Raw genomic sequence first — 24,345 nt, 5'->3', positions numbered from 1 at the left:
GGAGCCCTAAAATCGGAAATAAAAGGAGGCTCAGTGACAGACATCGGCGGACTAGATTTCAGCCATGTTGTTTTGGCTCTTCCTGGTTATCCCATTTGAAGTGATCTAGGGCCCTTATCGTGATGGAACATAGTGGAAGGGAACGGGTTTTTGGACCTTGTGTTAATTTTTGGATCAATTAGAACAGGCTCAAGCATCCCCGCCTCGGATCACGCCACAGAGTTTATTTTTAGATTTGCATGTGACTATATTATGGAATAAGTAACTGATTTGAGTTTCATATTTAAGTAGTATATTAGGTAAACTTTTGAAATAAAGAATTATATAATGGATTAAATATCAGATTTGATTTCCAAGTGTAAGGTAATTTTTTAATAAATATATAATGGACTAGTATAAGATTAGAGTTTTAAGTTTGATAATATGTCAAGTTAGTTTAGCAAATAAGGAGTTAATTACTTTTGAGAAATCTCAGTCTACACTGGAGATTAACTTTCATCATCATCAGGAGCTAACGCCGACGGGGGCGCATAGCCGCGTCCACCTTTTGCTTCCACCTTTTGGGATCCCTCATGGCAAGCCGCCAGGCAGGGACTCGGCCCATCTCGAGCTCTTCCCGACAGGTTTGATCGATCTGCCCAAGCCACAACCTCCTATGTCGTCCCATAGGCCTCCTCCACTCAGGGTTGTCTCTTACAGAGACAACCTGATGAGCAGGATCAGCCTGTGGAAAGTGAGCCAGGTGGCCATATAGCCTGAGTTGGCGATCCCGGATTGTGCAGGTAACAGGTCCTGTGCCAGTCTCACGGTGCAGCCGTTGGTTAGACACATGGTCCCGCCAACAGTACCCCATGATCCGGCGCAAGGACCTATTACAAAAGGCATCAAGACGAGACTCCAGGGCACTGGAAAATGTCCAGGTCTCACTACCGTAGAGCAAAACTGGCATTATCAGGGCCCTGAAAACCCGTAGTTTGGTCCTGCACAGGTACCAGCATCTCCAAATACTCTTGTCGAGAGTTCCTGACCCCTGCTGCCAGGCCAATCCGTCTGCTGACTTCCTGGTCTGACAGCCCAGAGTTATGAACTGCACTACCTAGGTATTAAAGCTCTCTGTGACTTCAATGTCCTTGCCGTAAGCACGTACCGACCGAACAGGTTCTTCTAGCAAGTCCCTAAAGTCCTGGATCTTGGTCTTGATCCAGGAGGTCTCTAGACCCAAGGGCTTTGCTTCATTACTAAATGCATCGAGAGCCACCACTAGAGTTTCCAAAGACTCAGAATAGCAACATCATCGGCAAAGTCAAGGTCTGTAATCTTAATATTACCCAGTGTTGCTCCACAGTGACTTTGAACAGTAGCTGTGCCTAGTATCCAGTCCATGCAAGTGTTGAAAAGTGTTGGTGCAAGAACACAGCCTTGCCTCACTACTGAACTGACAGGAAAGAAGCTTGACAGGCCCCCACCACACTTAACAGCATTTTCAGTACCAGTATACAGGTTTGCTATTAGTTCAATAATCCTTGTTGGAATTCCTCTCAGTCTCAGGATCTCCCAGAGTGATTCTCGATGCACTGTATCGAACGCCTTCTTGAGGTCGATGTAGGCTGTGAGCAGCCCACGTCCGAATACACGACGGCGCCTACAATGACTCGGAGCGCAAGGATACGGTCTATTGTTGACTTACCAGGAGTGAATCCAGATTGCTCTGACCTCTGATGCCTTAGTAGATGGTCTCTAATACGCGTCAGAAGGATGCGGGCAAGAACCTTGCCTGGTACACTGAGGAGTGTGATGCCGCGATGATTGCTGCAGTCCCTTCGGTCCCCCTTCCCCTTCCAGAGAGGGATGACCACACCCCTCAATAGGTCAGGGGGAACGGTACCAGACTGCCAGATGGCAGCCAGGACAGCATGCAATCCCCACACCATAGGTTCACCACCAGCCTTTAACAGTTCAGCTGGGATGCCGCAAATGCCCGCTGCTTTACCACTCTTCTGCTTGGAGATCGCCTCCCTAACTAAAGTTAGGGAGGATGGGTCCTCGCTAATGGGTGGGTCCGGCAGCGGAATCACGGCACTACCCACATCCAAGTTAACTGTTGGAGGGTCAACCTGATACAACTGCTCAGTCCAACGCTTCCGCACCGCAACAGGATCTGAGACGATCTGGCCACCTACACAGGTGACTGCAGTCACCTGTGAAGAGGGCTTGGAATTCAATTTTCTCAGGGCTTGGTCTGTAGGACGAAGGTCATTTACTAAGAAATGGCCTTCGACCTCCTCAGCAAGACTCCTAATCAACTGTTCCTTGTCCCTTCTTAACAGAGACCGAGTTCTGCGCACCTGAGAACAGTGCAAATCCTGATCCCCTGCCAGACGAGCTGCACAGTAAGCATCTGTGGCTTCCAGTGTCTCCTGAGAGATTAAATTCTTGTTCTCGGGCGTTCTCCAATCGATTCTTGGGCTGCATCAAGCGTTTTGCGCTTGAAGGTGTCCCGCAGAAGTACAGGGTCTGTGAGATTGTCAAGTGCAGTGAACCGATCAGAGATTGTCTCAGCAAATCTCCAAGCACACTACCTCTCCTTCAGCCTGTCCAGATGAAACACCCTAGGGTGATCATTGGGCCGCTGGGGAGTTCTGAAGTGAACCCGGAGAGTAGCCACAACCAATCTATGATCAGTACCACAGAACTCGGCACTCCTATACACCCTGCAGTTCTGGAGTATCCTCCAACGAGCACTAACGAGAATGTGGATCTCCTTGGCTGCATTACCCGCATCGCTGTACCATGTCCAACGATGTGGTACTTGGTACTTGGCCGCTGGTACCAGGAGCCAGAAATCCTCAATTTTTGAGATCTTGCAAAATCCCGGAAAAGGAGGGAATTCTCGCTGCCGGTATTAACTCCCGAACCATGAGGACCGACTAACATCTCGTAGCCAGCTCGATCACAGCCAGATACCGCATTGAAGTCACCCAGAACAATACGAATATCTTACCGGGGACAACTGTCTGCCACAGACGCAAATTTGGCGTAGAACATCTCTTTCATGTCAAGTTTACAAACATCGGTAGGAGCGTACACAGCAATAAGAGACATGAAGCCAAAAGACAGCTTCAGTCTCATTACCATTATACACTCATCGACTGGAGTAATCTCTATCACCGAGGGCTGGAGCCTATTGGAGATAGCTTTGGCTACTCCCTGAAGATGGTGACCATCGCTGCGGCTTGACCAGTAACAGGTATAGCCACCTACACTGATTGTTCCGCTGCCAGGTCTTCTCACCTCCGAGAGAGCAGCCACCCCCACTCTCAGCCTCCCCAGTTCCCTCGATAGCAGGGGCAACTGATCATCCTGACGCAAAGAGCGGACGTTCCAAGCCCCCACCCTCACTTAACGCCTGAGGTTAACCCTCGGGCAGTCGCTCCGGGTGGACGCCACCTCTGCCACCCCCGCCGACGCTGCCCCACCTAAAAGGCGGCAGGCTGCAGGACCCATCATCCACCTTTGGGGGTCCTTAGGGCTTTGCCCCACAAGCTTCATATTGGGCTGGCGGCTGCCAGAACGCAGGCGGGACAAAGAGCTCCCGTTCCCATCCTGCGCCCCATCAGCCACCCTCCCAACTGGGCCCGCAGCGCACCTCTCTCGCTGGGTAGGAGGGACGATTTCCCTCCCCCCAGCATTACCGTTTATTGAAAGCACTGCCAGTGGGTTATTCTCTGGGGGGAGGAGGACTGGCAAGGCCCACCTACCCCGAACCTCCCACTGACCCCAGGGGGCTTAGGGGTAGGAGTTAGTACAGGGCCAGGGCGTGTCCACACGCCGGTAGGCAATGACCCTGTACCTCTGGGGCCTCCTGCTGCTCCGAGATCCCCTACAGTTCAGCCTGGTACCGCAAGGTGCCAGTTTCCATAGGTGGCCACGAGGAGGCACTGCAGAAGTCTCGATGGTGGAGAGGCTATGCACTGGCAAGGGAGACATGCAGCGCTGCTCCCTTTTTCGCACAAGGCTAGCCAGCGGTGGCAGCTACAAGCGAGGAGGCATGCAAGCGCTTAACACTATCTAGGCTACCACACCATCACTTCACACCACCCTGCGCATGAAGCACACACCCAGTAACTTTGTGTTTGGATAAATTTGGCAATCCTCTAAGTATGTATTAGTTTTTTTTTTTTTTTTAAGTTTTGGCTTTGAATTAGTAAATTGTTTGATGTCAATTTAAGGTTCTAAGCGTTCGCTTAATATATTGCCATTAATGAGATATATTTCCGGATATTTTCTTGATATGTATTAATTTACTTTTTAATGGAGATAATCTTAACTTTTGATTTAGTAACTGTGTAAAGATATTGAAGTAGTATTTTAATGACATGATTTGAGTATTGCATATAATTTCATTATTTTTGTTAGATAATTTGTTGATAATTAATAGGAACAATTGCTTTAATTTCCATATTGAGTACTAAAGTTACCTGTTCTGATTTTGTAACATAACATTTTGCTTTCAGTGAATTTATATTTTATTTTTATTAATCGAAAGTCGTAGAAATGTTGCATATTCAGATTGGTGCAGTGGTTGTATTTAATTATGAAAAATTTAAATGTTCTTTGAGTGGCACATTAATTTGTATGATTGGTGTTGCTTATTGGCTAATTTCATTTGATTAATAAATAATCTATGAATTTTTCATAGTTAACTTTTCCTCACACTTATCTCAACTGAATAATACAAGTTTACCGAGTTAAATCTGTGAGAATAATCTGACTAATATGAAATATGAATTTTGAGAATAATATCAAGACTGATTCAAGACTGCAGTAAATGATAGATGCAATAATGTTACCTTGCTATACCACAGGTTTTGCAGTTTCTGCATATGACGTATCCCGTACACTAATAGAAAGCCTTAAGGACTGGTTCTGATACACCAATCATGTGTATAAGTATTTCATGAATCCAGTAGATGGCATATCTCAATTTCGAATCCTGCACTCTTCCATTTTAGGGCAGTAGGGCTTGCAGAACAATTAGACAAGCAAGAGACTCCTGCCGGAACTTTGTCTCCACAATTAACAGCAACACTAAAATGTCACATGTTTGGTCCACTATTAATAAGATGATTAAGAAAAAAACTCAAAATTAAAAACATTATTCACGAGGGCATAATTTTCTATTCGCCTAGACTGTGCTAATGCACTCGCCAGGCAATTCTCATATACAAGCAGCTCAGACAATTACCATCCCGCATTCCTGACCACCAAGGAAGCGGCTGAGGTACAATCTATACACTTTGCCATAGGAGATGATTTGGATTACAATAAAGATCTTGAAATGGATGAGCTTGTCTGAGCCCTAGAAGCCTGTAAAGGAGTCCCCAGGCCCCGATGAGATTAGGTATGAGATGGTAAAGCCTATTAAAGCCAGACTTTTACAACCTCATGGCACTTCGCCCACATTATTCCCATATGGAAAGGAAGGAAAGGAAGGGAAAATCCAAGATCCGCCATCTCTTACTGTTCAGTTGCGTTGACAAGATGTTTATGCAAGATCATGGACCGAATTCCCAACAGTGGGCTATTGCATTTTTTTAATTCCAGAAATTTTCTAGCTGACGAACAGTGCGGCTTCTGAAATGGACGCCAAACTCTTGAGCATCTAGTAAAACTGGACGGTCATATTCAAGAAGCAATTACCAAAAAGCATATGGCGATATGGCCTACTCAAAAAAACTTTATACTTTTAGAAAACTCAATGATGTTACCAACATCATTCCTGTGCATGATCAATGACATCTTACAAGCCCCCTCTCGGAATGTTAATTACAAATTGTATTCTAATGGCTGTACATTACGGCATTTCAGCAATAATGCAGAATTCTCGGCTAATCGCATCCAACTGACCCTGGACATGATTCATAACTGGAGCCTCCGGTGGTGTTTTATGTTTTCCACAAGATTGAGTATTGGGGTAATTGTTTCACATTGCAAGATGCCGAACACCGGGCCAACTCAAGACAATCACCTAATACCTATTTAAAATTCTGCTAGATTTCTCGGTCTACTCTAATCGTAGACGATTGATCACATTGATCAATTAAAGAATAAATGTCAAAGAGAACTTAATTTACTAAAAGTACATTTATGGAAATAAATGGAGAGTTGATAGAAAGTCTTTGTTAACGATATATATAGCCCTAATTAGATCTAAAGTAGCTTATAGGTCAATCGTGTATGGCTCGGAATCGAATTCAAATTTGAAAGGATTGGATGTTGTGCAGAATGTTTGTTTGCATGTGTCTTGGAGCCTCGAAGTGCACTCGAATCGAGTCTTGAAGTGGAGTCAGGAGTACCTCCCCTCCGACTCAGATGCGGCCAGCTGGCACTGACCTTTTCCACAAGTGGTTCGAGACCCGAGCCATCCTAGTGGCAATGGTGGCATTAGGCCCTTTACCACACGGCTCCACGACCCCGTTGAGAAAGTCAGTGTAGATCTCTACCATCGACACACCCAATTTTGCCATCATGGAGGCCTAGCTTCCATCAGCCAAGGCATAACAAATATAAAAGAAAATGGATAATTAACCCATTGGCCGCGGTATTATGCAACATGGCGTGTAGTCCCCTAGTTTTATTTATTTTCGACTCAGGCGACGCATGGGACCGCACTGGAGTGTGCGCGCGTGGCGGTGCTGCCTTCCCTCTTTCGCGCAAATGTGTCTGTTTATTTATATCTGAGAAAAAATAAGTATGCAAAAATCTGCAAAAATTTGCAAATACATGCAAACATATGTAAATAAGCTCAGAAAGAGTGGCGGGCCTGGTTTTAGCACGCGCCGAAGGCGAACAACTCATTTAGCGGGAAACAGCCCATCGCACACGCGGGCCCGGGGTGGTGGGCCTGGGGCCTGTAAGGCTTGGCGGCTGATGTTCCCTGGCCCACTCAGCTCCCATGCCGCGCGGCCGACCGCTGCTCGAAGGGATCGGCTGTCAATTGCACGGTGCATCATATGATGCCATCCGCAGCCAGTTAACATAACCGGAAAATATAGACTTTATTTGCAGCATCCTTATCTGGACATTCTTGCAGTACTTTGATTTTTTGGCTGACGAATTTCAAGTAATTGCTAGTCTGCGTTCCGCCCACACAGGCGTGCCAACCTGTCCATTTAGTTCGTTAATACGCATGCGCGACCCATCGCCGAATATGAAAAATACCAATTCTTATATTTTATTTTGTAACTTCATTTAGCCATTTAAGAATCATTTAAAAGATATTTCATCATGAAACGCATGTGAAAACGGTAAAAGGTTAACAAGGAGAACATAACGTTTATTTCATGGGTCAAATGAGAAAATGAAACAATACTTGACTTGGCAACATTGATAAATGGGGATAAATAATCGTTTAAATTTATTTACGTGACATACATTTATATTTAAACTCTTGAGAGATTATTTATGGTTACTTTTCAATAAGAACATGAATTTGAATAAATAAAAATATAATACATGTGTTTTTAGATTTATCAAAATGCAGACAGATGAATAAACACCGTCGAAGTAGAGTTGCAGAACAAAACATTCAAATTTGTATACATATTGATAAGAAGCAAGGAATCCTTAGAATAAAGCTCCACAAATAGTAAAATCACCGTTTCTTTTTGTCTTGAATATAGATGATGTTCATGATGTATAATAATAATGATAATAACAGTAATAATAATAATGATAACAGGAGAAAATGATCATATTATTATTATCATTACTATTATTATCATCATTATTGTTATTATCATAAGTATCGTAATCGAAATAATAAGCAAGATTTTTTTTTTCCATCTTCAAATCTATCAGGTATCAAGAGATGAATTTATTACCCATAATTCTAGCATGTGGTGTGGTATCAGGCCTAAGCTATTCAGATCTCAGTTACAATATAACTATGTTACTTTTTAAACATGTAAAGAAACCGTCGTGCCACGGGACGCTCCGTGTGCAGGGCTATTTCTACGGAAATTCGTCTGCTAAACGGAAACAAAAGACGACCGACAGATGGTGACGTCACTATAGACATTTTTCCATAGGCTGTACTTTTGTTATTTCTTAAGACTAGATGGTTTAATGCAAATGAAAAGTGTTAAAAGTAATATTGGGATATTTTCCATCTCCAAATGAATTTACCATGAAAATTGCTGAAACCATCTTGGTATGAACTGATATGATTATGCTTACCTAGCTTTCATCCGATGTCACTTCAGTTGGGTCTAACAGCTGGGCATCATCAAAGGCAGAGCCTCAGTCCCAAAATGTTTTTAAACCTTCACCCCTGCAACACACTCCCTATGAATAGTCATATAATTTTTAGATAAATCGTTTACAGGTTCAATGTCAGATTTTCTTGTTATACATCTAATACATTTTCTATAAAGAGATACGGGTGCATTTTATATTGTTGTGTTATTACATTATAGGCTTAATAATTTATTGTATATTGTTTTATGCAGTGCAATATACAAGGGAGTAACGTAGGGAATCTTATAATCATCTGCCTGACCCTACGCACAATCTAATAGTCAATCATCTATAATAGTTTATGGTTCAGTTTTATTATTTATATCCGTTTTCTTTCTCATCTAATGTTTAGAAAACGACAGAAATGCTGCTACGGAAAAGCTGCCAGTCCTGTCCCAATGTGAGAGAGCTGGTTTTGTTCAGGTGATATTATACTTTGACCCGATGGGTTTTCCTACGCCCGACAACGCCGATGCTCCACTCAGTGGCTTGGAATTAAACGCAAGTATTTGTTTCTGCAGGTAAAGTCTATTAAAGAGAAATGGAAAACAGCAAATTTTAATGATTGAATATTAACATTAATCTTTTTTTAGCTTTGTAACCAAATTCTTGGTATTACAAAATACTTTTGGATAACCGATCGCATGGATTTTGGTATCGATGGATTCATCCTCTAGTGCACGTATATGTAGGAATTATGCCGCAGACCCCCCCCCCCCCTACAAACCCCTACATTATTGGCCCCGAGGGCAAGGGAGGGCAGGAAAGGTACCAAGGAAATTCCTAGTAAAATATGAATGCTATACACAGAATTAATCACTATACTGTCTAATACAAGAGCTGCAACCAAAGAAAACAAAGAATCCTCCACGTAATCATGGCAGGAGAGAGCGTCGGACTACTTGGCATCAGGCGTTCCTGCACGTCGGTTGTACACATTACCCTAATGATAATACATGGAGGATTCTTTGTCTTCCATTGTGGGGGTTGGGGGGGGGGGGCGGAAGCAACCAGGAGGGGGTCGTAGGAGCCACAGCCCCCTGCATTAGACAATATAGTGACAGATAGTATCAATATTGTAGCGTGGTTAAGTGTGGGGGCACCGACACTCACCCTACTACAGGAGCTGACGAGTGATCCTCGGACCGTAGAGAAGATGTGGGCATGGGCATGGGGAAAAGCCGGCCATTTCTACCTCCTACAGGAGAGGACATAAAAACTGTTCATGTGCACGCCTTTATTCACGAAGCACTACTGCTACTACAGCCTCGAAATCACAGATGAGGCACGGGAAAACACTTGGCATCAAGGTAGCACCGCAGTATATCAGAAAATATCACAGCACAAGAAAATCCAGAAATCAGGAATCCATCCCAGCCCACACTCACACCTCTCCACAGTCAAGGTCACCCGCCAACTGCCTTCTGTGGCGACTCCATGGCGCGTCACGGTAGGGGTAGCCAAGTATCCAAATTGTAAGAGGTTTGAGTGTGGGTTAAACGAGCTCCTATCGAACCCAAAACTTACTATGTATACTTCTGGAGGTGTGCCGTTTATAAAAAGGGCAAGGGCTTGCCGAAAGGGCATCAGAAAATGGCATTAAAATAAAAAGTAAACATCCTAAGTGGGCAACATGCCAAACCTCCGGAAGGGCCAGTACCCTAAAACAATACGCACAAAGAAATTTAAAATCATAACGGTAAAACTAAAAGAACATCAAAACACAAACATAAAATATCAATATATAAAATTGACTAGTAAAAATAAATCACAATAAGAACAAACACAAAAACTTCACAACACAGCACGAAGCTCAGGAGCTTTAAGGCGTATTATAGTTCGGATCAACTGTTCAGAGTTCGATCCACAAAAGCACAAAGTCATAGCTCCCAAGCTCGTAGGCATACCGACTCAGACGGTTGCTCTTTGTGCGCCTGGAAAATACCTCCACCAGAGGCTCGTGATCGGTCCAAACTTCAAAACGTTGACCATAGATGTACGGGTCAAAGGCTCGGACAGCTTCCACCACAGCAAGAGCCTCCAGGTCAATGACAGCATATCGTGTCCCAGCGTCTTTCAGGGTGCCGGACCAGTAGGCGACAGCATGAGGCACACCCTCTGCGTCACGCTGAAGAAAGGCCCCACCTAAAGCCTGTGTGCTGGCGTCGCAGTGCACCTTGAAAGGTCGACTGAAGTTCGGCAGGCAAAGCACTGGGTTCCTTACCAAGGTGGCCTTCCAAGCGGTGAAGGCCAGCTGAGCAGCGTCTCCCCACACGAACTTCACCCTTTTCTTGGTAAGGGCTGTCAGGGGCTTAGCCATCACCGCGAACCCCTGGATGTGGCGACGGAAGAAACAACAAGCACCCAGGAAGCGGCGGACATCCTGAAATGAACGAGGTCACTTCATGTCAGCAATGGCAGCAGTCTTGTCGGGGTTGGGTCTTACACCCTCAGGACCAACAATGAAGCCCAAGACCTTCACCTGGTGCTTGGCAAGCTCACACTTCTCCAGGTTTAGCTTCATCCCTGCGTCATTCAAAAGGGCTAGTGTCTCCTGGAGATGCTGCAGGTGTTCATTGAAGCTGGCCAATGCAACCACCACATCGTCCAGATACGCGAGGGTGTGACGTTCCAAGACAGAAGCCAAGACAACGTTCATGGTCCTCTGGAACGTCGTCGGTGCAGTTGAGAGGCCGAAGGGAAGTCTGCGAAACTGCAACAGTTGATAGCCGTCACCGAAGGCAGTCTTTTGGCGATCATCAGGGTGCACAGAGATGGCCCAGTAGGCTGACCGGCTGTCGAGAACAGTGAACCAGGTGCGCCCTGTTAGAGTCCAGCATCTCATCAATGCGGGGAAGAGGGTAGGCGTCTGGGGTCGTCACCCGAATTAGGCACCGGTAGTCGACACAAAACAGTGAGTTCCATCCCTCTTCTTGACCAGTACCACCAGTGACAGCCAAGGGCTCGAGGATGGTTCAATAACGCCTTGGATCAGCATACGGTCACACACACTGCATATCACTTCCTTCTTCTGTGGAAGCCTCCACTGTCGCACACAAACTGGGGTATCGGTTGTAGTGACGATACGATGCTGCACTCCTGGAACATGCCCTACTGCCAGCTTGTCTCCTGAGAACAGAGTTGGGAAAAGGTCTATCACTTCAAGCAGCTGCCCCTCCTGGTCTGCTGTCAGATGCCCAGGGCAATGGGAAGGGGAGTACCGACTGCCTCAGTGCCACCAGTACCTGAGTCTACAGCAGCACAGGCAGCCTCCAACTCCGTCATGCTGACAAGCTTCATCCAGGGCAGGTGTGTCCGGAAACACGAAGAAGTCCTCGTCCTCGTACCCAAAGTCCAGACATGCAGTACTGCGGTAGACATCGTCCTGGAACTCACCACAGTCCAAGAACTAGTCCTCCTTTGGGAACTCTTCTGACTCCAGGTCTGGAGTGGCTGTGGCCATCAAGCGCTCTGCAGAGGGCTTGTTGTCTGGGGTGTCAGAGGTCATCGCAGAGGTTGGGACTGTGCATGCCACCTCCTCTGGTTCCAGGAAAGAAGCATACCCCAGCACAGTACCTGGGCGAACCTTCCGTGGCTTCAGGTACGAGTTAACAACCCACACACTGGGACGGCGACCCTGGAAAGTCACAAGGGTGCGGGGAACGGTGAGGCGATCGGTGCAGGTCTCAACAACGGCCAGGCGTGTGTCATGAGGAGAGCTGCGGGTCACAGTAGCAGCCACAAATTTGCCAGACCTAGCCTCTACCAGTCTCCTCAGCTACGTGGACAGGCGAGACGGCTACCGATGAAGGTGACTGCGACAGCTCAGGAGTCTCGACTGCTTCAGGGGTTTCGTCAGCAACATCATGGCAAGCAGGCACATGATAACCAGTTGTGCCCCCTCTGGTGAACAATATTCTGTGACGGCAGCCATCCAACTCCTCGTAGTTCTTGGCAGAGAGACCTTCAAGGACCATGCGGACAGGGAAGCGGTGTTACAAGTCCATTCCCATCAAGATGTTGCCAGGGAAGCAAAGACCCTCTACAACACAGGTCCAATGGGTGACACTCAGCTTCGGATGGATGGTGAAGGCAAGATCCACTTCTGCCACGGCAGGGGTCGGCTGGCCTGACGCGCTGTAAAGCTATTGAGCTGGCGTGCAAGCGGACTCCTGGTAGGCGTGTAGCGACCTCCCTCTTCACCATCGTCACCTCTGACCCTGTGTCTAAAAAGCAGGAAAACGGCTACCCCTCCATTTCAAGGACTATCATGGGCCGTCCAGTGAACCTAGTTCTTGGCTGGCTGTTCAGTTCCTGTTGAGCTAGCACGGCTGCCCGCAAGCTTGGACACTCCACCCAAGCAGCCTTGGCCAAAGGGACACGTAGCTCTCAGGTGCCCTGTCTCACCACAATTGTAGCACTGACCTCTTCTTGCCCAGCAATCACTGGTGTGATGGCCCTCCATCCGATGGTAGTCACACCAAGGTCGCTGCCGACTTCCCATCCTGCGAGACCATCTGCGGGGTGATGTTGCGGCAGGGGTTCGAGCTGGCTGTGAACCTGTGTCAGGAACAGCGGATACAGGTGTCCCACCAACCAGCGCCGCTTGAGGTAGAAGGTCCCTGTAAAACTCAAAGCCAGGTGTGGTTGACTCAGGATATTGCCCTGGGTGGTACAAGCCCAGGACCATCCTGTAACGTGCTAGGCTGAGGTGGCCCCATCCTCAGGAGCCCGTGAACATCCGGAAGGGTGTGTCTCGCCCCAACCACAGAATCCCAGACGGCCTGGCACTTCTCGGCCATCTTACGAGCAGAGGGGAAGTCGTGCCAGAGTAGCTGTCCACAAAGCCAACCTGGTAGTCCTTCCCGGAAGGTGCGCTGCATCAGCCCCTCAGCATTCCCGATGTCTTGTGGATAGTTGCACACACCTTGCTGCACTGCCAGTTCCACTGAGCGAAAGAGGTCCAGCGGCCCCTGACCTACTGCCATCCTTGCCTGGCTAAGTATATCGTAAAAATGCTGAGCCGTGGCCACACCACGGAACTGGTCCCGGAGTTGAGCCTTGAAACTCACCCAGTCCTGGATGCTGGGGAACACAGGACTGTTTAGCACCAACCAGGCATATCCACTTACCCTGCTACGTGCCATGCGGATGTAAGCCTCGGAAGTGGCAGGCTGGGTCGAAAGCTTGATGCTGGATATCCAGGACTCCAGCTCCTGACTTCGCTGAATACCCAGGGAGGCAGGCGTCTCACCACAAAAGACGGGCACCTCATCACGCTCGCTGGCCAGTGTAGAGCGAGGACAGGCGTGACCACACAGTTGAGCTGGCACTGACTGGGAGTAGGGCGGCATACAATTCGCAGCTAATGGAGGTGCCATGTGTAGATGGGCAGGGGGCTGCGAGACTGCTGTAGCTTGCTGCAGGTGCAGCCTATACTGTGTCGACTGAGGCAGCACTGAAGGTTGCAGATGAGCCGCAGGCCCGGTACGGCCCCCGACAACATGGGTGGTGGTAGCTGCAATCCGGCTGCAGACGAGGAAGCTGACTCTCTAGAGGTAGCAGTTGTAACCCACTGGTGCCCTAGGGTGTCTCTCCTGTCTCCTGCATCAGCATCTGGCTGGCCACCCAACACAGGAGCCAAGTACGAGGCTACAGGTGCAGGACGCTGTGTACTTACAGTCACAAGTGGAGGCAGACGAGGCGGCTGCTCAGCGACCTCCTCGCTACGAGGCTGAAGGGTTGACAAGGGTGGTAGCGTAGCAGCAGCGGCTGTCACCATCCCCTCGGCAGCGGTGGACAGTGTGGGCTGCTGGCTTTTCAGGAGAGTCGCCAACGCCTGCATCTGTGACTGCAACTGCGACTGCATCTGTGACTGCAACTACGACTGCATCTGTGACTGCAACTGCGACTGCATCTGTGACTGCAACTGAGACTGCATCTGTGACTGCAACTGCGACTGCATCTGTGCCTGCATGCGGGTCAGCTGGTCCCCTATCTGCGCACCCAGACGGTCCATGAGCCGGGCTTCCAATTGGGCCAGTTGTGCTTGCGGCAGTTCCAGGACACTAGCCGCAATAGCCCGGGCATCAGGCAGCACACCTCCCGAAGCCATGGGTGGTGCGTCCTCAAGTCCTGCGTCCTCCGGGGTCGGTGGGCGAGACCTTGGCTGCAAGGTCTTATTGAGGGGCATGGCAGGCAGCAACTGCGAACTGTAGGGCTGTGAAGTTTGCGACCACAAACTATACTAGGCTGGCCCACAGCCCTCCACGTCACTGCACTTTGGGCACGACACACTGGCAGTATACCAGCACCCCTGCGGACAAGGACAATGCGTTATTCACTAAGCACAGTTCACATACACAGGCACCACAGAAATAAATAAAAGGTAATTGTTGAAGACCGCGACGCACCCTCGCAGAGACTAAGTCGAAAAAAATGATGTTTTTCTGCATGAAATCCTATGATTTCATCGATTTTCGGCGTTGTTTCTTTTGCGAATGAATCGTTCAGGAGATCGAGTACCATTTCTCCATCGACGATCTTGATTTGATAGTCCCGTTAGCAGGGGAGGGCATGAAGTATATCAGGGAAATTATGGGGTAAAACAAGCTTAAATAAGAAGAATAACGATCAAGGTAATTGTTGAAGACCGCGACGCACCCTCGCAGAGACTAAGTCGAAAAAAATGATGTTTTTCTGCATGAAATCCTATGATTTCATCGATTTTCGGCGTTGTTTCTTTTGCGAATGAATCGTTCAGGAGATCGAGTACCATTTCTCCATCGACGATCTTGATTTGATAGTCCCGTTAGCAGGGGAGGGCATGAAGTATATCAGGGAAATTACGGGGTAAAACAAGCTTAAATAAGAAGAATAACGATCAAAAATGCGTAAAACTAGCACAAAAAGCGCTTAAAATCGGCCAATGAAACTCTACGGATGTAACCGCCATCTTTGAAAGTTTACGGACTGACCCGAAATAAATCAAAAAATCTACGGGAACCCAACCCACATTTCGGCAAAAAATCTACGGGAATTCACACGTTCCAACCCCCAAAAACGTATTGACCAATAAACCAACCAACCTAATCTATCAATATAAATTGTCGTGACTAGAAGTGCCCTTCGGGCACTGCCCGAGGGGAGGGTTAATGGGGGGCAAGCCCCCCAACACCCCCCAGGACACATTCTCTCCACCACGGTATGTACGGCAAGACAGAGCTGCATTCACACCGTAAAATAATAAACCAAATACCTTTATATCCGGAAACGTGAAACTTTCGTTTCTTTGTACTGTTGGGATTGCTTCGATTTTAATCACCTTTTTCGTCCTTGATGGGCTCAGATATAAAACTGGGATGGTTACTGAAGTCGAATTATTCTCCGATGCCACTGTAAAGGTCTTAAAAAAGAACCCAGAATCAACACAACATTGGAAACGCAACATTTCTCACCGGCTTTCAATCTCGAAATGAGCGGTATGGTGAGCTGTCAACCTGTGGCTGGCGCAAGAAAGTGTGAAACACTCGATGCGCAGGATTCGATATGAGGGTATAGATAAATATAAAAATATGCAATTGAAGTATAATAACATTACTAAAAGACTTTAAAGGTATAAATGCGTACCAGCAGACACAGATAATTAGCCAAATATCGTTTTGACAAGCGCGTAATGATACACGGACTAGTTCGCGAACGCAAAAATGCGTTCGTGGGTCAGTGTCATGTTTTTCCTAGCAAGGTAAACAAGCTCATCGACTTTGAATTTGAAAGGCGACCGCGCGTTATATTTTCGTCATTTAGCGGTGACTATAAGGCCGGTGCATCTTAAACTATACGCTATCCCCTTCTATTTTTCCCGCTCTATAAGATGGCGGTGTCCATTTTCCTCTATCTACGCGCGTCGCGGTCTTCAACCTCTACCACAATAATAAGTAAACAACTAAAATCGAAAAACAATAAAATGAAATCCAAGAAAAGCAGCAGCAAAACCTGCTACAAATAATACCCATTAAAGTTGAAGTAAAAAGCTAGAAAAAACAAGCCCAATAAAACAATAAAATTACCCATAAGAGTTTAAAGTTGAAAATAAAAAAATACTAAAAACCCATGACATTTAAGTAAAACAGAAAATACCATAAAAACAAGGCGTGGGCATGGAAGTAAACAAAACCCTATCCCTCGCTCGCCACCACGAATCTGTAGCGTGGTTAAGTGTGGGGGCACCGACACTCACCCTACTACAGGAGCTGACGAGTGATCCTCGGACCGTAGAGAAGATGTGGGCATGGGCATGGGGAAAAGCCGGCCATTTCTACCTCCTACAGGAGTGGCCATAAAATCTGTTCATGTGCACGCCTTTATTCACGAAGCACTACTGCTACTACAGCCTCGAAATCACAGATGAGGCACGGGAAAACACTTGGCATCAAGGTAGCACCGCAGTATATCAGAAAATATCACAGCACAAGAAAATCCAGAAATCAGGAATCCATCCCAGCCCACACTCACACCTCTCCACAGTCAAGGTCACCCGCCAACTGCCTTCTGTGGCGACTCCATGGCGCGTCACGGTAGGGGTAGCCAAGTATCCAAATTGTAAGAGGTTTGAGTGTGGGTTAAACGAGCTCCTATCGAACCCAAAACTTACTATGTATACTTCTGGAGGTGTGGCGTTTATAAAAAGGGCAAGGGCTTGTCAAAAGGGCATCAGAAAAAGGCATTAAAATAAAAAGTGAACACCCCAAGTGGGCAACACGACCACTCGTTCGCATAAGCGAATCCATGAATCCGGGCGCGTTCGTGTAACAAAATACGTAACTACAATATTATTTATATTTTACCCTGTAATTTCCCCGGTACCTTTCATGCCTTCCTCTGCTATTGGGACCAAGATTATCGCTAATGGTGGGTGGGTGGGTGAGTCATGGCACAATTTCGATATATTTGGTTGGTAGAGAGAGAGGAATCCATCGACCCAAAAGCGTCGCAATTGGTTATGCGAAGGTATTCTGTAAAATTACCAAATCATCAAATGGGAAAGATACATTTTGAACTTAAGAGAGAATAGCAAACGGAATACGAAGGCCGTTGAGGATTGACATAAAGCCAACCTTTCATCCTTTTAGCACGGCTCTTACACTTGAGCATGTGGATAGAAAGGGACGAAGAGAAGGAAAAAGCAAGGTAGAGAAAAAAAGACCTTGCAAAATTAATTGAGACGAGGGTTAATGTCCAAGGTAGAAGTGGTCCCCTACCTTGGGCCTCGTTCTTCGTCTTCTTATGCTGCGTTCACAACTCCTTGATGGACAAGATGTTTTGACCATTCGAAACCTATACTTTCTCGTCCGACAAGTTGTCCATCTCGTCCACCTCACCCTCCTTCGCATCTGGGCGAACAGGACGAGATGAAGTCATTGTAGCATTTGTATGTAAGCATGTAATTTTATTGGGTAATGGGTAATTTTATTGCCCTTTATTGATGTTATCAAAGGGCATTCTAGAGTTTGTCAGGTGTAGGTAGGTTAATTATGCATCAAAGGAGTTGTAAAACCTATGTTGCGAGTGAAATAAAAGACACCGGTATGATGAAACAGTTTAATCTTTACTTTCGAGTTGGTTGCATTCTGGGCAGCAAAGGTCTTTGAGGTTCCGAACGCGAGCTGACCGCTTTTCCGTAGCAGTATTTCTCCAGTTCTCTAAACACCAAATAAGAAAACGAATATAAATAATAAAATTGGACAACACACTATCATAAACTGATAAATATTAGATTACATTTACGATGCGTAGGATCAGAGTCTAGTGACTAAGATTCCCTGCATAACATTCTTGTTTATTGCAGTGCATAAAACATTATACAATAATTACATTACCATGTCAATAATATAACATTCAGCAACATAAAATGCACCTGCATCTCTCTGTAGAAAATGTATTAGATGTGTAACTTAGAAAATGCGACATATTCTTATTCAGTAAACGATTTATCTAAAAAATATAGGACTATTCATAGCGAGTGTGTTGTAGGACTGAAGGTTTAAAGTCACTCCATGGGACTGTGGTTCTACCTTTGGTGATGCCCAGCTGGAAGACCCAGCTGACGTGACATCGAATAAAATTTCCGCCTCGATGGCCTTCGGTCTGCAACATCATATCAGTTCATACCAATGGTTTCAGCATTTTCTTGTTTGATTTATTTGAACATAGGAAAATATCTCAATAATGTTTTTTACCACTTTTCTTTTATATTAAACCATCTGTAGTCATATAAAATTTAAAAATACGGCCTTCCGATGAAAATCCCGTAGTGACGTCACCACCTTTCGGTCATCTTTTGTTTCCGTTTAGCAGACAAATATCCGTTGAAATCCAGCCCCCGGTCCTGACAAGTTGTCTGAACGAGCACGACGTGGAATACTGAAAGTAGCATTATCCCCATACGACAACAACAGGCACAGAATTCGGGGTGTGTGGGCTTGCGCTGCATTTCACGCCTTGCTACCAATCTCATAAAACAACCCCTTAGTTTGAAGGACATACTATGCTAGATCCGCGTTGTAGCAATGTTACAAAGTGGAGCTACACCTCACTTTTGACTGTAGTGGCATTTGATCTTATTTTTATTAGTATTTTTGTTATTACAGCTTTGTTTAATTTTATATCGTTGTTATTCTACAACCAATATCATTATCGTGATTATATTGTTTAGCACCACAATCAATTATAAGCACTTGCATTGTAATTTATTGTTTTTTATTATTATTTATTATTTTATTATCATTATTACCATTACTACTATGTTTTTGCTGCTGCTGCTGCTGCTATTGCTATGCATTTATATTGTCATAACATTCATCATTATTATTTTTGTCACCATAATTCTTATATTTAGCTTACCCAACATTGTTCAATGAAACTATTGTAAACTTCCTCACAGCTCTGGAAGGACTTGACATTTTTGTATTAATGGTATTTATTTGTAGTTTCTAATTCATTACCCATATTTATGTAATATCTTCCAAACGATTACTATTATGAATAACTTATATTTGAACATATTCTTTTTCAGTTTAATTTGTGTGAATTGGGGTGTGCACTTGTGATACATTTCTTTTAGTGTATTGAATCATCAATGCAGTTACTGTCACATTTTTCTATCTCCCAAACTTAGAGCTATTGAATAGAATGTTAATGTTTGTTTGCAATGTCTTTCTCTTCTCCTGTGTTTGGTATCTCATGTGTGCACTGCTTTTATGGTAACTTATTTTCCTTATTTTGATTATCATTTTAGCATTCATTTGCCAAGTATGAGATTTGTTTCAGAATGAATTGTCCAAACAGTTGGCTAATGGACATATAACTGAAATTTAACTTGCAGCACCATAATAGTTATTCTATGGATAAACTTCTTTCACTGCAATCCTTTGGGCTTCTTTGTAACAGGGATTTTACTGGCATAAAAAGAGAAGCATCTGGAGAGAGCATTCCAGTATTTGGAGAAAGTTTTAAGTTCTTAATCATACACGTCCTTATTTTGGAAGATCAATCTGTATGTGGCATAAAAATTGGGTATTTTAGTTGTACTCCAGCCTGTTCGGTAACAGAAAAAGCTTTTATACAAGGCAGGAAACATTTTCTTATATCACTTTTATACAATTGCCTCTTGGTAACCTTAGTATAAATTGAAATTATCTGTTGTTGACAATGTCCACTATTAATAAATAATTTCCTACAATCATCATTTCTCATGTAAAATCTGATGAGTATCAAAGAAAACAAAAATTCACGACTTATCTGGTATAACTCTTTATTTACAAAAGATTATCTTCGTATGTATGAACATAGCTTGCTCACAGTGCTAGGAAAAAGCTGCACAGAAAGGAGGACACTTTGATCAATCACAGAGGCAGTATAATTCTTTTTACAAGTTCTCTGGAATCGCCAGTGGACCCGACATGTGACATGTTATAGAAAAATTACACTATGGGTTCTTTTCTAGGTAACCTAAAACACTGCAACTGTGATAGTCCAAAATGACAACTTTACAATTCCATAATTACAATCTAAACAATTAACAGGTTGATCTAAAAACAAAATCTTAAAATTAGAAGTGAAATAACCATAACTGATTAAAATTGGCTCACTCATAATTCCCGGTACAAACTACACGACAGACTCTGGATGTTCACATGATATTGGTCAATATAAAATCCTTACAAAACATCTTAAGAACTCTTAATAACTATGTTATAATTGTCTCATTCAATATTTACACCTGCATTCACACATATGAACTCCGACAATCAGAATATAAACTATTGATTGTATATCCACATTAAGGAAACAATTTTTTTATAGCTTGCATCAACATTCACCGAACAGTAAAGCTGCTTGACAATGCTTTAGAGCTACTGGCTAAAGCTTTGCAAACTTTCCTTAAAGATCTGATGTAAAACGACAACAACTCATGCCTGTTTAATCATTACCAATCATAAATGCATTAACAATCCATCCATTAAAATGCTTTAAACAGATATCTTTCATATACGCTGAATCAAGTGGTAACTGATTTTAAGGCAATTATGTTTCCCCCTTTTCCCCCTCATTTTCAATGATCATGTGATAAATGCCAGGTCATAGTAGTTAAAGCTAATGTTACATCAATCATTTCAAAATCATTTGGCAACCCTTTTTAAAAATGACAATAAGTCACAAAACATTTTTAAAAATTGGATAAAAAATGTGCCCCAAATAATTCAAGATCAGTGCCCCATAAATCCTCTTTCAATTTCTGCATGAAATGTGACTAATACAGTAAATTTTCACGATCAGGAATCATTTTCCAACTGGACAACACAGAAAAAAGCTATGATATGTATACTCCTTCAAGCACACAATCACTGACCATGTCACAGTACCACATAACATTCACATTCTACTGCTTGAAGTTTTAGGTCACCATAGTTTAATGTCGTCGCAAGAATTGGAGGATTAAGTCCTTTGTAGATTGTTAGCATTTTTTAAATATATATGTATATATATATATATATATATAGATAGATATTACAATCAAATCACAACTGAAGTATATTTTCTTTTTTCATCTTTTTTTTCTTTATTAAGATGCAGACTGAACGTGAATGGAAATACCCCTTTAATATTTACTATTTGCATTTTCATCTGGAGTTGTTTGAGGTAGAGGCGTGGAAACATCATGGTCCGAGTCGTCTGTTGACATGGTAGCCCCATCGGCTGCAAGCTGGTCATCAGTCGAGTTTCCAGCAGAATGTACACCATCATCCAGGGACTCGTTGGCTTTCACCTTTTTTCTGTGGCTGTCCTGGTTATCACCATCTCTCTGTCCTCCAGTCTCATGTGCTTCCTCTCCCTCATCATTCACCTTTGTTGTTTTCATTATCGCATCTGAATTTGTGTTCGCATTTTCGCAGTCAGTCAGAGAAAGAGTCATTAAGGTCTCCCGACAAGTCTCCACCTGGAAGAACATATGAGGAATTTGTTAATATTACACCAAGCACAATATTGTAAGAGCACTAGATGCTTTCTAAGACATGATATAATAGAAACAAAATTAATGGCAATTCTTTTCTCCCTATTTTCCTTACATTTACAAACAAAATCACTGAGCAATAAATACAATGCATAACAAGAAAAAATCAAATGAAATTCTAAGCAATCAGTTTCTATTCTGTTAATGAATAGATTATCTTCTTGATACTTCATATGGAAGTGTATGTTATTCTAATACTACAGCAAATGTACTACGATTATGAAAACTATAATGCGCCAAATCTACAGCCTGTTCACCGACTTTCAAACCTTTTAGAGCACTGATTCTAAATAAGCGGCTTTTTTATTGTTTTAAGCAGGGAAAAAGGACAACTACAAGCTCAGAAGATATTAATCTATTCTATCTCTAAACTATTAATTATTTAGTTACGCTCTGCATTTATTCACATGGAAATAACAATAAACTATACTTACAAACATGCAAAACAAGTAAAAAAGACAAACTAACAGTTTTATGAAATACTAGTTACTAAATACAGTACTTTAAAATATAAAAAATACATATTCACAAACATAATTCAAAAAGCCATACAATCAGATCTAGTTTCAGACCTGTTCTTGAGCCGTTTTTTTGCATAAAGGATATACAGAACTATTTAACACTTTTATATTATAATATGAACTACAGATAGATATACATTTCTAGGAACCAGTAGGTTAGATAGCATAGCAACATTACATCAAAATATTTTAAAAATAAAAATAAAAAATAAAAAATAAAAATTTAAAAAAATAAAATTTAGCAAACAGAAAAAATAATGTACAAAAACAGAAAATACTTGCTATCAGAAAACAGGCAATGTATATGGAATAAATCTGATGAACAGTTCACATAATAATGCCATTCCCTCAATTAATGCTTTAAATGTTAATGAATCAGCAGTGGAAATTTATTTGTGAATGAATAAACATCTGCTTATTATAATTGCATATGACTTTTTCTTAAATATTCACAGCATCTTGCTTAGGGTACTACTTTGCATATTTTGGTTTATTCCATGTGTTACTAGTATAACTATTTCTCAAAAGGTTTTGATTTTCATTATCAAACTGAAGATGTAAAAATAAAATGCGTCTTTAATTACAGTTAAACTCATCAGCTTTAGTTTTAATTATCAAACAATAACTTTTAACAATATTCTATCAATCAAAATAATTTCAAAAACAAAAGAAAGGAAAAACTAAGGGTTTGCCAAGAAATCTTGAAGATGAATATTGTCGAAATAAACAAACACATGATTAATGAAAACATAATATTTAGAAGTTTCGGAAGTTCTGACAAATCATAAAATAAAAAATACTTTAAAATTCAAGATAAAACCTAGTGAAAAACAGTAAGGAAGAGACAAATGCAGTGACTGTACATAACAATAGTGGCATTACAGAGAAACCTGAAAAAGACACAGAAATATCACTCACAAAGTGCAGACAGAAATGGGGTGAAAAGATTTAATTAAACAGCAGTACAATATACAGAAAATACATTGTGATTCAAAGGCAAAAATACAAAGACAAAGTGATCTTAACCAGCAAGAAATAAAGGAGATAAGTTTCAGAATAAACAAAATGGCACTACATTATGAGAAAATTTAGTAAAGTACAAGCTACTTTAACAAAGAGGAAATACAGAAAAAAGAAGGCAAATAAAGATTTGTTAGTGTAAATTTCATGTGCATATACATAGCAATGGTGGGATTACATCAGTTGTCAAAAAAACTGAAGCTGCTGGTTGACAAACATTGTCACTTCAGTATCTGATTAAAATATCTTGTTCTGCTCTCCCTTCACATTATAAGCTGTTCTGCTATATATAACACTAATATGTTGTATGACACAAAATGTACACATGCACATGTGGTTATGTAAATGATGCAGCCTACATTGGTCAAAATACAAGTCATTGGAGCAACTCATTTTAAACCGATAGTTTACCAGATTCTCATCTTATTCGATGTATAACCAGGTTCATTAGTAGTCCAATTTATCATTCCTGTTGTATATAAAAAAATTTTACTTTAATTAAAACAATTTAAGATTCTGAAGAGACAATTCGTTTTTTAAAATTGCAGACCGCCCCAACAAGCATCCCCGCCAACATCCCAATGGGGCAGAGAGCCATGACACTGGCTCAGCTTGCTGGAGTGCTGGTGGCGGATTGGCAACATAACAGCTGAAGAGGTTTATGTCCCAGAGTCTGTGATTTAGAGGAGAGTGCAGCGGCCAGAACACAGATGTTATGTGGCAGCAGCCCACAGATCTGTGGTAAATGCACTTGACCAAGGCACTATCATAGAACTCTTAGGTCCTTTATATACATATACTGTAAGATCTGTTGGTGCCACAGTTGGAGGGTGCTGGCAAGCAGCTATTGAGGGTGATGTGGTTGTCCAGCCTTCATCACAGTCTACAGTTGCAGGTGGAAGAGGAACAGCTGCTTCTAGTCTTGCTACCAGG

At 43.2% G+C, this 24,345-nt stretch overlaps 2 protein-coding genes across 4 annotated transcripts in view; both read right to left on the bottom strand.

Moving 5' to 3' along the window:
• amon (prohormone processing protease amontillado) overlaps positions 1-24,345 on the bottom strand; it is a 148,218-nt gene that overhangs the window by 56,127 nt on the left and 67,746 nt on the right. The window lies entirely within an intron of this gene.
• The window catches only part of LOC138863796 (protein scribble homolog), a 16,985-nt gene continuing 12,725 nt past the window's right edge, over positions 20,086-24,345 (bottom strand). For all 3 annotated transcript variants that reach the window (XM_070128959.1, XM_070128958.1, XM_070128960.1), the window contains one exon: positions 20,086-21,796. In XM_070128959.1, the coding sequence (XP_069985060.1) occupies positions 21,458-21,796 (339 nt within the window). In that variant the 3' untranslated portion in view covers positions 20,086-21,457. The remainder of the gene's footprint in view (positions 21,797-24,345) is intronic.

Source organism: Penaeus vannamei, chromosome 13 (assembly GCF_042767895.1).
Source record: "Penaeus vannamei isolate JL-2024 chromosome 13, ASM4276789v1, whole genome shotgun sequence".
NCBI classification, from domain to species: domain Eukaryota; kingdom Metazoa; phylum Arthropoda; class Malacostraca; order Decapoda; family Penaeidae; genus Penaeus; species Penaeus vannamei.
Note: the sequence above shows the minus strand (reverse complement) of the source record. Positions and strands in the feature narration are given on the sequence as shown.